The 14,654-nt window shown below is 44.6% G+C and overlaps 1 protein-coding gene across 1 annotated transcript; it reads right to left on the reverse strand.

The window, feature by feature from the left end:
- Window positions 1-1,555: 1,555 nt before the first annotated feature.
- BORCS7 (BLOC-1 related complex subunit 7) lies at window positions 1,556-12,081 on the reverse strand. Its single transcript, XM_081861724.1, has 5 exons — window positions 11,809-12,081; window positions 7,964-8,026; window positions 6,708-6,751; window positions 5,678-5,698; window positions 1,556-3,032 (listed from the first exon to the last, which is right to left on the reverse strand). The coding sequence occupies exons 1-5, from the start codon at window positions 11,956-11,958 to the stop codon at window positions 2,981-2,983; spliced, it is 330 nt and encodes a 109-aa protein (XP_081717850.1). The 5' UTR covers window positions 11,959-12,081; the 3' UTR covers window positions 1,556-2,980.
- Window positions 12,082-14,654: the final 2,573 nt, after the last annotated feature.

Raw genomic sequence — 14,654 nt, forward strand, 5'->3', positions numbered from 1 at the left:
ACCTAACTTACATAGACTAACTTCCTTGCTGGTCTTCTGTTTAAGGCCAACTGATTTTCATCCTTGCCTACAAACCACACACTAATAATAATAATAATAATAATAATAATAATAATAATAATTTATTATTTGTACCCCGCCCATCTGGCTGGGTTTCCCCAGCCACTCTGGGTGGCTTCCATAGAAACCAAAAATACACTAAAATATCACACATTAAAAACTTCTCTGAAGATGTCTTCTGAATGTCAGGTAGTTGTTTATCGCTTTGATATCTGATGGGAGGGCATTCCACAGGGCGGGCGCCACTACTGAGAAGGCCCTCTGTCTGGTTCCCTGTAGCTTTGCTTCTCGCAATGAGGGAACCGCCAGAAGGCCCTCGGCGCTGGACCTCAGCGTCCGGGCAGAACGATGGGGGTGGAGACGCTCCTTCAGGTATACTGGGCCGAGGCCGTTTAGGGCTTTAAAGGTCAACACCAGCACTTTGAATTGTGCTCGGAAATGTACTGGGAGCCAATGTAGGTCTTTCAAGACCGGTGTTATGTGGTCTCGGCGGCCGCCCCCAGTCACCAGTCTAGCTGCCGCATTCTGGATTAGTTGTAGTTTCCGAGTCACCTTCAAAGGTAGCCCCATGCAGAGCGCATTGCAGTAGTCCAAGCAGGAGATAACTAGAGCGGTCAAGAGAGCCATTGGAAAAAATATTCCTGCACATGCTCTCTTGCAGAGTAAATAAAGAAAGAGTATACAATGGAACCCTGGTTTTCAAACGTAATCTATTCCGGAAGTCCGTTTGACTTCCGAAACATTCAAAAACTGAGGATCAAAGGGCGGCTGGTCAAATCTAATTGGGAAAAAATGAGAAATGTGTTTGGCTTCTAAGGCACATTCGAAAACAGAAGCAGTCACTTCCAGGTTGTTGGCGTTCGGCTCCTGAAACGTTTGGCAGCCGAGATATTCAACAACCGAGATTTGACTATATTTTAAACCATCCATTGATATGCAGGAACTTGGTTCCTTCCCAAACTGATTATACTTACCAGATGCAATAGTTAGCTGGTGGCTTGATTTTAAATGTTTACATGTCAACTGCTTTGATTTTTTATGATTTAGCAGTATATAAAAATTTTTCTAAATACATACATATATCTTACAACAATCACAATAATTCTGAAACAGTTCTCTCCCCCCCCCCCACTTTTAACATTTTCATTTTTGTGTAAGAATGGAATGGTCAGCATTGGAACAGTGTAAATGGGACTTGCAATGAATTGTTGTAATGTGGAGTGTTCCTGTTCACTTTTCATGGCAGCCAGCCACTCAATCTCTTCTCACACCATTTTCCATTGTCCATCCCAGCATTCCATAGCCACTGAGCATGCTCAGTCCTCACTGGGTTGTTTGGGAAGGATTCCCCCATTAGGGTTTTTCATATAAAGAATTGTTGTATTTTGCAAACCCAAGCCTGCTGATATTTCCTTCTTGTGAGTGGGTGACATCATTTTGGCTAAATAAGTAACAGCACTCATACAGTGACTGCATCACTCTTATCCACGGATACGTATTTAACTGGTACTAGATATGTATTTAACTGGTTCTTGTTCAAAAAGAGCAAGAGGTACAGCAATCATAACATATATTGCCTGATTTTGTGTACAAAATACTTCGCTCCTTCAATTTTTTGCAATTTGTCAATGAAGCATGAGTCCCATTCTCTGAACAAAATACAAACAAAAAGGAAATGCAAATATATTTTAAATACATATTTTAGATCAGTTCTGTTTCCCATGGGCTTTAAATTGGTTCAAGCCACAGCACTGTATAAATAAGATATTGCATGTACATCTGCAGCTGTATATCTGAATAGATTACTGGTTCAGTAGGATATTACATAATGAAGCCAAGGCTGCTTAATCAAGAGCCGTAATAGCGGTGAGTGCTTAGGAATGTAGCCCAAGGCCAAAACTGACAGCAGATGTACTGACTAAAGGGACCCCTTTCAAACACTTTCTGCAAAGGAAATATACACACTCAAGTAGTTTCAGAACAGCTCACACTCATGGAGCTAAAACTACATTAAGAAATAAGGGAAAATAAATTTAAAGTATAATCCCATGCATATTAATACAAAAGTTAAGTTCCATGTGTTCAGTGGGGACTATTCCCAGATAAATGTGCACAGGATTGCAGCTTAAATTAGAAACCATTGGTAGCTATACATATTGATGTATATAGACTGATTGATTTGCAAATTGTCTTTTAAAGAAAATCTAAACAAGCTGTCAAATTTCATCTCTGCACACTCAGCCCCCACTAAACAAAGACCAAGTTGGGAGGGGAAAAATTCCAGTCCTCTAACTCTTTCTTTAATTACTTAGGTAGTAAAACTAGATAGATTTTCATACTCAGGGATGCAGAATGCCAGTACAAAGTGATGGTTGAACCAACACACAATAACCATACACAGGGAACCACCTGCATGCAGCTTTTTCAAACAGCTTTCTACTGCTCATGCAACTACCATGAGATTGTATTCCTCAGCCCTGAAACATGAAAAATTTCAGCCTACTGATTAATCTGACTGAGCTCTGAACATAGAAGAGTTTCATCCTTTAAAGCACTCTAAAACAAAACAAGATATATTTCATTTGTGATCTCCAGAAGTGTAAATCCTTGGAAAAATTAATCCATTAAAAATATGCACATGTGGGATTGCAGTAAGATACATTAAAATAGCCAGCTTTTTATAACTGCAACATTGGCGATGGAAAAAATCCAAGAGTTTCCTCCATTTGCAGGTCAGAATCTTGTACACTGTGCAATGTACACTTTGCATCATTACAAACTGGTAGATTATTTGGGGATGAGATCAGTCCCATAGTGCATTTGGTGAAGAAGGAATAGAGGAAGGGTCTCCATAAGTCCTCAGACATGTATTTTCTCAGTGGTTTCTATCAGCTCTTTAACACCGTGCAACAGTCTCTCTTCATTTCAGAAGGTGAGTCAGTTGGTCGCGCAAATTTGAAGACTGTTCAACACTGAAGATGAGAAGGAAGACTTCAATAAACACTCAAGGATATTAGGATATATTAAATATTGACTGTAAATGGGCCAGTCCAGGCTGCTTCTGCAATGTAAAGATGGACCAGGGTTGTCAGGATAAATGGGGAGGGATCTGCTGATTTAGTCCACTAATTGCCCTTCCCAAAATATCCTTTAGAGATTGAAAGAAGAGGACACCCTAAGTCAACAAGAAGGGAACAGATGCTTCCATTTTAAAGGTTAACATTTAATACCCCACTGACTGACCCAAAAGGTTTTGCAGCAGCTTAAAAGAATAGAAATAATGTTTGTTTTTACCTAACAAAACCACTTTACACCCAGGACTTAATTCAATTGCATCAACAACCAAGTAGCTAAAGATCCAACATTCTAGATACTTGCCGTATTTTTCGCTCCATAGGACGCACTTTTTCCCCTCCAAAAATGAAGGGGAAATGTGTGTGCGTCCTATGGTGCGAATGCAGGCTTTCGCTGAAGCCTGGAGAGCGAGAGGCATTGGTGCGCACCGACCCCTCTCGCTCTCCAGGCTTCAGGAAGCTATCCGCAAGCCTTGCAAGCCCGGCGGGAGTTCCCACGAGCTCACGAGGCTTGCGGGCAGCAGCCTGCAGCCCCAGCGAGTGTCCACAAGCCTTGCGCGCCCGGCGGGAGGTCCCACCGAGCGCGCGAGGCTTGGGGCGGCAGCCTGTTGCCCAAAGCACAGGGAGCCCTCCGGAGGGCTCCCCGTGCTTCGGGCAAGTGTCTGCAAGCCTTGCGCGCCCGGCAGGAGGTCCCGCCAGGCGCGCGAGGCTTGGGGCGGCAGCCTGTTGCCCGAAGCACAGGGAGCCCTCCGGAGGGCTCCCCGTGCTTCGGGTGAGTGTCTGCAAGCCTTGCGCACTCGGCAGGAGGTCCCGCCAGGCGCGCGAGGCTTGGGGCGGCAGAAGAGTCTCCTTCTGTTCCTTCTCCAGGTTCGCTGAAGGGCGATGCCCCTTCTTCCTCTCTGCGCAGCACCTCTCCTGTGAAGGAGGGGCGCTGGGCAGAGAGAGAGAAGGCGCAGTGCTCCTTCAGCGACGCGTCTGTCCTGGCTTCTGCTTTAGCCCTGCGCAGCCTCTTTGGGCAGGGGGAGCCTTCATCCCGCTGCCCTGAAGAGGCTTGGCGCGGTTACCCCAGAAGCCAGAACAGCCACACGGTATCCCAGAAGCCAGATCCCTCTTGCTGTTCTGGCTTCTGGGGTTCAGAATAATTTTTTCTTGTTTTCCGCCTCCCAAAACTAGGTGCGCCCTATCGTCCGGTGCGCCCTATGGTGCGAAAAATACGGTATCTTGGAGTGAGTCCTGACTTACTTCCAACTAAACATGGCTAGGAGTGGACTGCACATCTTTCTGACTGAGAAATGAGGGCGAGGAAGAAGTGAGGTGTAAATGGGGACAATTTAAATGAAAGCCATAAGCATGAGGCTCATTGGCAGAATGAATCTGAGCTTGAGCAATCAGGATGTCACCTAGGAGAGGAACCTTTGAAGTGCAATCCTGTGGGTGTTTCCTTGGAAATAAGTCCCAATGTGTTAAACAGGGACTGCTCACCAGTAGTAAGCCTTACTCTCACAAATGGAGGTCCGTAGAGCAGGAAACAGAAACCATGGTGGAAAAAGCCTTCTTGGTCCACTCACCTTTTTAAAACCATTTTTATATATTTTATATATCAAACATGCTTTTATTATATTATAAACTGCTTCAAGATGCTTCATAAGCATAGCTGTCAAGTGTCCCTTATTTGAAGGGACAGTCCCTTATTCCAGGGCCATGTCCCGCTGCTGTCCCTTATTGATGGATGTCCCTTAAATGATGTCCCTTAAATTTCAAAGGAAGCAGCTCCTCTCCCTCCCGCCCTGCCGGCTAGGGAGGAGGGAGGCTCCAACTGTGTTGCTTGGCTGCGTTGCTCACCCAATAAGAAGTCTAAGAACGACTGGGGGGTGGAGCTTGCATGCCTTGTGTGTGGCTAGTTAATGCAAGCTGAGGGGTTTTTTGAATGCTGGACACCATTTTGTTGCACGTGCTGCTGCAAACTTTGCAGTGCAAAGCCAGCCGGGGAGCCATCTTAAGTTGAGGCTGCATAGGCCTTGTGGTGCATGTGATTCAGATTCTAGTCAGTTGAACCTCTGGTTACAAAGTTGGTTGGACAGTGTTCTCGGTGCTACCAGCATGAGTTTGACCAGACTGCAGGAGGACAGGAAGACTGGAGTGTCTGGAACAGGTAAGGCTGCAGGTCCCTTATTTTGGCTGCTGGTCCCTTATTTTCAAATCTGTAAGTTGACAGCTATGTTCATAAGAAGCAGTTCATAAATTAAAGGCTCTGGGTTATTATTTATGTATGTATTTATTTCATCACACATTTTTACTATGTTACACTTTAAAGTACATAGTACACTGTTTTTACTATGTTACACTTTAAAAATCAAGCAATATCACTATTATTTAACATTTATTTGGCACCAGCAGTGTGCCACCTTTGTACAGTTTTGTACAGAGGTGATATGGTCCTAACCTATTTGGTTTACATTCAAAATAACATGAACAGAACAAAAGGCAAAAGTAGCAACAAGGGGGAGTGTAAAAGCCACTCAAATAAAGCAGAGCAAACTTACTTTTTCTGAATAGCTTCTTGCCTAGAAAAAAAAAGATGTCAATATAAAATAAATTATAAGGAAACTGGCTGCAAGGTGCTTAAGAACATAAAGAGGTTGAACTGAATTCTGAACTGATGAAAGGCGGCCTGATTTCAGGAAGCTAAATAAATGAACGAGTATCAGATTGACTTCACTTCCATAATATATAGAACTGAACTGACATCCTGAAATTGCTACCAGTGTTGCAAAGAAGCTTGTGAAGTAAAGCTGCAAAAAGATAAATCCTACTTCTGAAGATTCCTTTTATGATGGCCATTAGATGCGTCTCAGAGATGTGTAAGGTAAAACAACCTAAGAGTCAATTAAGCTACAGTGGTGCCCCGCAAGACGAAAAACTCGCTAGACGAAAGGGTTTTCCGTTTTTCGAGGTGCTTCGCAAGACAAATTTCCCTATGGGCTTGCTTTGCAAGACGAAAATGTCTTGTGAGTTCTTGCGAGTTTTTCCCCTTTTCTCCCCCTTTTTCTAAGCCGCTAATCCGCTAATAGCCGCTAAGCCGCTAATAGCGCTAATCCGCTAATGGCTGTGCTTCGCAAGACGAAAAAACCGCTAGACGAAGAGACTCACGGAACGAATTATTTTCGTCTTGCGAGGCACTACTGTATTTTATCTTAGTAGTTAATAACAGAAGCTATATTGGAATGCTGGTAGTAGAGGACAAGAGTAACAAAATAATGCAGTGTGGAGTGTAGCTGTTCAAGATTCCAGCATTTTTTGTCCCATTCTACAATCCCCAACAGTCAGACAGCATTCACTGGACAATAAGCACGTTTGGGAAGATTTCCTCCTTAGGGTCCCCCCCCCCCAAAAAAAAATGTTTTTCTACTTCTGCAAATCATGGAGTTCCCCCAAGCTTGCTGAAATGTCACTTTTGTGTTTGGTAAGTGAAGTTTTGGTTACATCACAGCCTGGACACTGGAAACATTAGAGGGGATGAGGTTTTAATAGTCCTGGTCAATCAAATAAAGAGTACACAATGCATATACTTACTGGTACTGCAGATGAGTAGTTATAATGGCCATTTTCCTTAAACTCTGCAAAGGAGAAAATATTAAATACGATAGATTTCCCCTCACTATGATTCTCAACCATTACTCATGGCATTTTACGTTACACTCTCCTAGCCTTGAGTATCTGTTGTTTTGAATGATCTGAAAGCTTTTGAAATTAACTTTATTTAACAATTTTATTTTTCCAGCTCTATACCTAGCCACTTCATACATTCTCCCAAATTTTTCAGTTCTGATCATGACACACCCTCCTAGAACTCATTTGGGAGCTTCCCTTTTAATTTTATTTAATACTGGATTTCAGATTCAGTTCAGTAATTTTGGAATTCTAATCCTGAGAGCAACAAGCAAGATTCCTAATTGGCAAGCCTGATTAAAATAAAAAATAAAAATCTACCAGGCTTGGGCTGGACAACATACAGCTCACACACCATCTGTAACCAACCACACCAGCTGCCACCAGCCATGGCCTAAAGTTCATCACCAGCAACTGTATAAATTATGGGAAAATGTAATCACATTTTCTAGTTTTGGTTGAGTTTCATAGGAAGCAGAGTTCCCCTCTTAGCCACAGAAGCTGAGCAAGCTCCCTTGCCACATAGACTGACTCACCTAGAAGTCTGTAGACTGCCAATACTGCTCAAGAATTAATAAAATAAATAATAAATAATAAACCTTTATTGTCACTACACCACCTGTATGCAGTGGAATTAAACGAGTCCCATCCCCCCCCCCACATACACTTACTTCTTGAAACTCCAACATAAATCATGAAGGCACAAGACTGGAATTATTGGGGCGGCGATGCACAGATATATAAGCCAACCGTATGTAGCAATGTCCACAGTCCCATATTTCAGAGATGAACAACTAGAGATGAATGATTTATTTATTTATTGTCTAGCTCAAAGCTGGTAACGTTCTTGGTATAGATAACAATAAGCCAATGACTGTTTAATTCTCTTTAAATCTAACCATTAATACTAATGTCAAGGCTATTCTGATAAACACATAAACACTAATGTAGACTATTTGAAAATGATAAAGGCAGGTAGCCTATAGTGCTTCTGAGGTGAAGTCCAGATCATGTTAGGAATGGTGGAGAAACAAACACCTTTCAATTCCTAACCCTGCACTTTATGAGTCATCTCCTCTTTTTCCCATGTCTTGCAGTTCACAGAGAAGAACCTAGTTATCTGACAAATTCCCCACTTTTGTAGCTCAAGTATTTCTTACATCTTCTGAGTGCAGAATGGCATCCTCTTGCATCACCATGTTTCTGGCAGCTTGTCCTAAGAACTGAAAGACATGGAAGCCACAGTAAGATACACAAGTTTCCTGTTCTTAGGTGCCAGTGATGTAGCATTCTACTGGTCCTCAAAGGTGGCAATTCTGCTCATAGCTTACTATTCCAATAGCATTTAAGCAATCTAAATGTAAGAATTATTGCAGGCTTAACAAACAGAGGGTTAAAAAAAATATTATTTGGGACTCATGGAAACATGCAGTCGGCTGCCATGAGTTTGGAATTCTCTTTTATTCTGACACAAGGTAAAGAATTAATACTCCAAAGCACGGGTAAGCAAACTAATGCCCGGGGGCCAGATCTGGCCCAATCACCTTCTAAATCCGGCCCGCGGACGGTCCAGGAATCAGCATGTTTTTACATGAGTAGAATGTGTGCTTTTATTTAAAAAGAATCTCTGGGTTATTTGTGGGGCATAGGAATTTGTTCATTTTTTCTTCTTCAAAACATAGTCTGGCCCCTTACAAGGTCTGAAGGACAGTGAACCGGCCCCCCACTGAAAAAGTTTGCTGACCTCTGCTCCAAAGGCTTGGGGACACTGAGATGCAATCATGAGCAGCTGAAATCAAGACTTGACAATCGAATAATTTGTATGCTTCCTTTATTCCATTGAACTTATCCCTTCTAACATATCTGGTAGACCTAACAAACATTAAAATGAGGGTAGCCTTTACACAGACAAGTTTAAATGTCCTTCTACTAGAGGACTAGATAAGCTGGAACAAAGGAATTCCTAAGAAGGACAAAGTTTGTGGTTGCAACTCTGTGCCAATAGAAGACAGAACTCATGTGCTCCTTGAATGCCCTTTAGAAACAACTATTTACCCGTTGCTAAGAACATAGAAGGGAAGGTCATCCCCAGCAAAGACTGGGGTAGAGAAGTATATATCCTTTCAGAATATCTGAATTTCTTGCTAAGGCTCTACAAATCCATGCTATTAAACTTAAATGGGTTATAGGAAATGATTTATCCTTTAAAGGTTAAGGAGCAGAAATGTAAATCTCTATTATTAATAGAGTATAGAGTATGTGTATAATGACTGTCTGCTAAAACACAATAAACTGACTAATTCTTATTTATATGTTTTCCAAAAGAAAACAAAACAAATTGTACAGCATTTTCCAATTAGCATTCCGTTAGTGTCTGACTTCCCCTCTACCCCTCCATGGTTTCCTCAAATCTCCTAGTACTGCTGCATATTATAATTATTCTACGCCTTCTCTCCTCCACCGTATTCTCAGTATACCGTATTTTTCTTCCCATAGGACGCTCCGTTCCATAGGACGCAGCTAGTTTTTTTGGGGGGAAATAAAGGAAAAAATTTTTTCCTTTATTTCCCCCCCAAAAGCAGGTCGGGGAAACCGAACCAGGTCGAGGAACAGCGGGATGGCGGCGCTGCGCCTCCCAGCTGTCCCCCGAGCTTGTGGGGCTGGCCGATGTCTGCCTGGCACGAGGGGCGCTCTGCTTCAGGGTGCCCCGCCCGCCAGGCGGCAGGCTGTTATCCGCAGCGTGGGGAGCCCTGCGGGGAACTCCTGCAGGGCTCCCCACGCTGCGGATGTCTGCCCAGCGCGAGGGGCGCTCTTCTTCAGGGCGCTCTTTGCGCCGGGCGGCAGGCTGCTATCCGCAGCGTGGGGAGCCCTGTGGGGAACTCCTGCAGGGCTCCCCACACTGCGGATGTCTGTCCAGCGCGAGGGGCGCTCTTCTTCAGGGCGCTTCTCGCGCCGGGCGGCAGGCTGCTATCCGCAGCGTGGGGAGCCCTGAGGGGAACTCCTTCAGGGCTCCCCACGCTGCAGATGTCTGTCCGGTGCGAGGGGCGCTCTTCTTCAGGGTGCCGTTCACGCCGGGCGGCAGGCTGCTATCCGCAGCGTGGGGAGCCCTGCGGGGAACTCCTGCAGGGCTGCCTAGGCTGTGGATGTGTTCCCGAAGCGCCGGGTGCTCTGCTTTAAGCGCGCCCGGCGCTCCAGGAAGCAAGCTGCTATCCGCAGCCTAGACAGCCTTGCAGGAACTCCCGCAGGGCTGCCTAGGCTGCGGATGTCTTCCTGAAGCCTGGAGAGCGAGAGGGGTCGGTGCGCACCGTCCCCTCTCGCTCTCCAAGCTTCAGCGAAAGCCTGCATTCGCCCCATAGGACGCACCCAGATTTCCCCTTCATTTTTGGAGGGGGAAAAGTACGTCCTATAGGGCGAAAAATATGGTACATTTTCTGCTGTTCTTACTCAAATCCTGCTTACGTTTTAACATGTTTACAATAAAAAAATTAATCTACAAACATTTTCCAATCCTCCTTGAAAAAAGTCTCATCTTGCCCTATAATTTTACTAGTTAAATTTGCTAATTCAGCATATTCCATCAGTTTCAACTGCCAATCCTCTTTAGTAGGTACTGCCTCATCTCACCATTCTTTTGTGCATATAGTATTCTTGCTCACAGACAAGAATAAATTCTTTTGGGTGTTTTTGGTACATCTGTCCCAGTTATCCCTAAAAGAAAAGCTTCTGGTCTTTTGGGTAGAGCCTCCTTAAATATTCTCTTTACCTTGCTATAAATCATCTCCCAGAGTTTTAACCCAGGGAGTCCCAGAAAATAGGTAATGCCATGCAGCCCCCCCCCCCATGAGCCCCTGTGAGGCTGTTGCCTCAAGTGGCACTTTGAGAGGGGCAACAGATTTGCTCTGAGTGCAGCACCTGCCTCCTTGCATTCTGCCAGGAGTTCTCTGGAAGGGTATTTATTTATTTAGCTTTATATTTTTAATAAAAATCTCAAAGCGGTTTACAGCATATTAAATCAATAAAACAACAGACAGGCAATGTTCCTCTGGCCTCATGAGGAGCCTCTTCAGTAGGGCTGGTGAATCTGGGCCTTGTCCACTAGGCCAAGTGGAAGGGGCCTTGCAGGGAGCGGCTAACTTCTATTATACCTTATTCTCATGAGTGGAAGAATTTTTAAGGTTTTTTTGTATGGGAGCGAAAAAATAAATAAAAAGTACTTCCAAACCCACCCACCCCATATGCTTCTTTATTTGACAACTTGTTGCTTTTAAGGCCGACATATCTTGCAGATGTGTTCAGTCACTTGAATGTAATACCTCAAAATAGGGAATAAATTTTACAAATTTTGACTGTCAAAAAGTCAAAATCCTCCCTCCCAGGCAAAAACAACAGGGCTTTTTGTCCTTTTCAAAAGCATCATCACTTATGTTCTTTAATAAATGCAAGCAACTTGTATCAAATCCCTACCCCCACCCCTTTCTCAACTTGGAGACTGTCACAGGCGGGCAGAAGGCTGTTATCTAGCTTGGGGACTTCCCACAGGCATCTGGCAAGATACTGTGAGAAGATGATGCTGGCCCAATCCTGCAGGCTTCTCTGCAGAAAGGCAGACCAAGATTCATATTGCCAATCATTTGTCAGCCCGAACAGTGCGGAGCACAGTATTTTATGATTGCAGCTAGTGGGAGAGAACGACTACGGCTTTTTAAAAGGAGGTGGAAACAGCAAGTGCGCTGAGAACTTTTGATTTTAAAGCCCCGTTTCGATACCCATTTTCAAAACCAGAACAAGAAGTACAATGGAAAGCACTACTCAGCTGCTGTCCAACCCCCCCTCCCCCCATGCCTAGGGCACTACACCCCTCTTACAGCGATGGGAAGCTGGAGCAGTTCCAAAACAGCCGGCATCCCACAGAGAATACAAATCCCACCATGCATTGCGCCCCCCAGCTGCCGGTCTAAAGTTTTGCCGCAGCGCAGTGCTTTCTGGGCCTCGTAGTCTCTCTCACCTCGGCGCTCCGAGAACCCTTCAGCACCTGTTTGGTGAGGGCGATGACATCCGTCCCGCAGCTGGTCACCTTCTCGGTCAACAGTCCCTTCACCGAGTGGCCGAATCGAGTCTGAACGTCCACGGCGCTCGCAGCTGAGGGTGCCGCCATCTTGGTAATGTCACCCGCCCGAACAAGCCCGTCTCCCACGTGAAGGATGCAACGACGGCGAGCGAGAAAGGGCAAAACAGGTGAAAAGGCAAGACGGCGAAACCGCTCTCCCAGAGGGTCCAGACCACGATCTTACGGATGTTGTGTTCTCAGTCTGTCAGACCCACACAGTCAGACATTAAAAAGTAATGGGGACATGCCCTTCCCCATTATTATTTATTTCTCAGGATCACCGCTTCTTCACACAAAGTGATTTATTTGCGCGCGCGCACCCACACCCACCCGCCCACACCCCTCCTCAACCAAGATACTCAGATATAAATGAGACCAGAAAACAGAATCACAATCCCAGCCAATAACATACAAATGTTTAATCAAATTAAAAGCGACAAAGCAGAAACACCAGAGAGGCACTCACAATCACACCAGTGTGGTGTACCACACCCTTCAAGAACTACTGTTTTAAGCTCCTTTGGTCAGGGACCTTTCTGCTCATTCTTTGTAAAATGCCAAGTGCAGACATGACACTGTATGAAAATATTAATAGTTGTCAGCTAAACCTGTAGTGAAAGGAGGTGGTAGAAAACTGAGGTGAAAGAATGGGCTGCAGCCAGCACTTCATGGTAGGAAACAACACTTTTGTCTTTGCCTGCATATAAAAACTCCCTGTAAGGAGAAAATGAACACATCCTGGAGAAATGTTCTGTGCTAGTAATCTCCCTGCTGGGCTAGTTTTCTCCTTGCAGGAGAAGCAGCACCGCTCACCTGTCTTCCCAACATCAAGCATCCCTGCCCGTTACCGACAGCAAGAAGGGGAGAAAGTGAGGAGCTTAGTGCAAGAGCAGTGGCAAGTGCAGTGGCAGAACCAATCTGATGTACCTGCCACTATGCTCACACTGCACCAAGCTCCCTGCCGCTGCATCCTTCCCTCTCCTGGTAACTGGGAGTGACACTCAGGGTTGGGAAGCCTGGTGAGCAACGCTGCCCCACCTCACCAACTGGTACTGGTATCACCTCTGCATCCTCAATTTCATGCAGGCTTCCAGTTGCTATTTTGGCCAACTTAAGAAGCCTGAATGGGAGAAATAGATATCTACAGTAAACAATACACATGAAAATGCTACATACAGTGGTACCTCGGGTTAAGTACTTAATTCGTTCCAGAGGTCCATTCTTAACCCGAAACTGTTCTTAACCTGAAGCACCATTTTAGCTAATTGGGCCTCCCACTGCTGCCGCGCCACCGCTGCACGATTTCTGTTCTCATCCTGAAGCAAAGTTCTTAACCTGTAGCACTATTTCTGGGTTAGCGGAGTCTGTAACCTGAAGCGTATGTAACCTGAAGCGTATGTAACCCAAGGTACCACTGTATTTATCTGCCTAAGCAAATTCAGCTGAGACTGTTCCAAGGTTGCAATGGAAATTAGGCAGAATGGATATGGGCCTTATGGTACCGGCCTTAGCCATAGCAGTATCCAACTGCATAACTTATCTGGGGTCTCAGAACATTCAGCTTTGATCTTGTCATTACTTCAGAAGGCAGCGTCCCTCAGCTGTCACCTTGAGAAGTATCAAGAAATACTGACCCCCAAGGGATGGCAGTGTTCACAACTGTCAAAATGGACCCTGACACCTGGAGATGGGGATGTCATAGAAAGCTGGTCTCAAGGGGAAGATATTTTGTGCCACCTTAAAGACTCACAAATTTATTATGGCATAAGCTTTCATGGACCATTGTCCACTTCATCGGTTGATCCAATGAAGTAAAGTGCCTGAAAGCTTATACTCATACCATTATTTAAAATGTGTTAGTCTTTAAGGTGCCACAAGATATGAGTTGCCAAAACAATTCACTGAGCTCTCCTGTGACACAAGCTTGGAAGTGCAATTTCAGCAACAAACATTACAGTGGTACCTCAGGTTACAGACGCTTCAGGTTACAGACGCTTCAGGTTACAGATGCTTCAGGTTACAGACTCTGCTAACCCAGAAATAGTGCCTCGGGTTAAGAACTTTGCTTCACGATGAGAACAGAAATCGAGCTGCGGCGGTACGGCAGCAGTGGGAGGCCCCATTAGCTAAAGTGGTGCTTCAGGTTAAGAACAGTTTCAGGTTAAGAACGGACCTCCAGAAAGAATTAAGTTCTTAACCCAAGGTACCACTGTATCTGCACGGTGGAACCTTCCCACCTTTTCTTCTTTCCATGACCCACCCCCTAAAATCCCCAGGAGCCACAAGCAGAAATGAGAGTGTATGGAAGTTCTATCACACAGCTAAAACTCCTTGCACTAGTGAAACATTAGGATTCTGGCTTTAGTAATTGCCGTGACTAGCTTGTCATAATGAAAGGGCCTTTTCAGTGGTGGCACACAGCCTTGGAATGCTGTCCCACTCTGATACCTTCACCACACCAGGTAATTTTATTTTCCCAGTCTGTGTCATTTTTTGAACTGGTCCTATTGAATTATTTTTATGCTGCATTTTTAGATCTGCTACCTTTTAATGCCCTTTATGTTGTTTTTAAAGTAAGCTGTGAGCATAAACGTATCAGCGAATAGAGGGATAATTAATAAATTCTGCTTTGCATTAAGAAACCTTAGACACCCCAGTTTAGAACTTCCATAGAGAATTGAGTTTGACAGCTTAGATTTGTGTCTTTCATGAACAAATTGGGGGGGATATGGCTACCCCATATT

The sequence above is a fragment of the Podarcis erhardii genome, assembly GCF_964252035.2.
Source record: "Podarcis erhardii genome assembly, chromosome: 5".
NCBI classification, from domain to species: domain Eukaryota; kingdom Metazoa; phylum Chordata; class Lepidosauria; order Squamata; family Lacertidae; genus Podarcis; species Podarcis erhardii.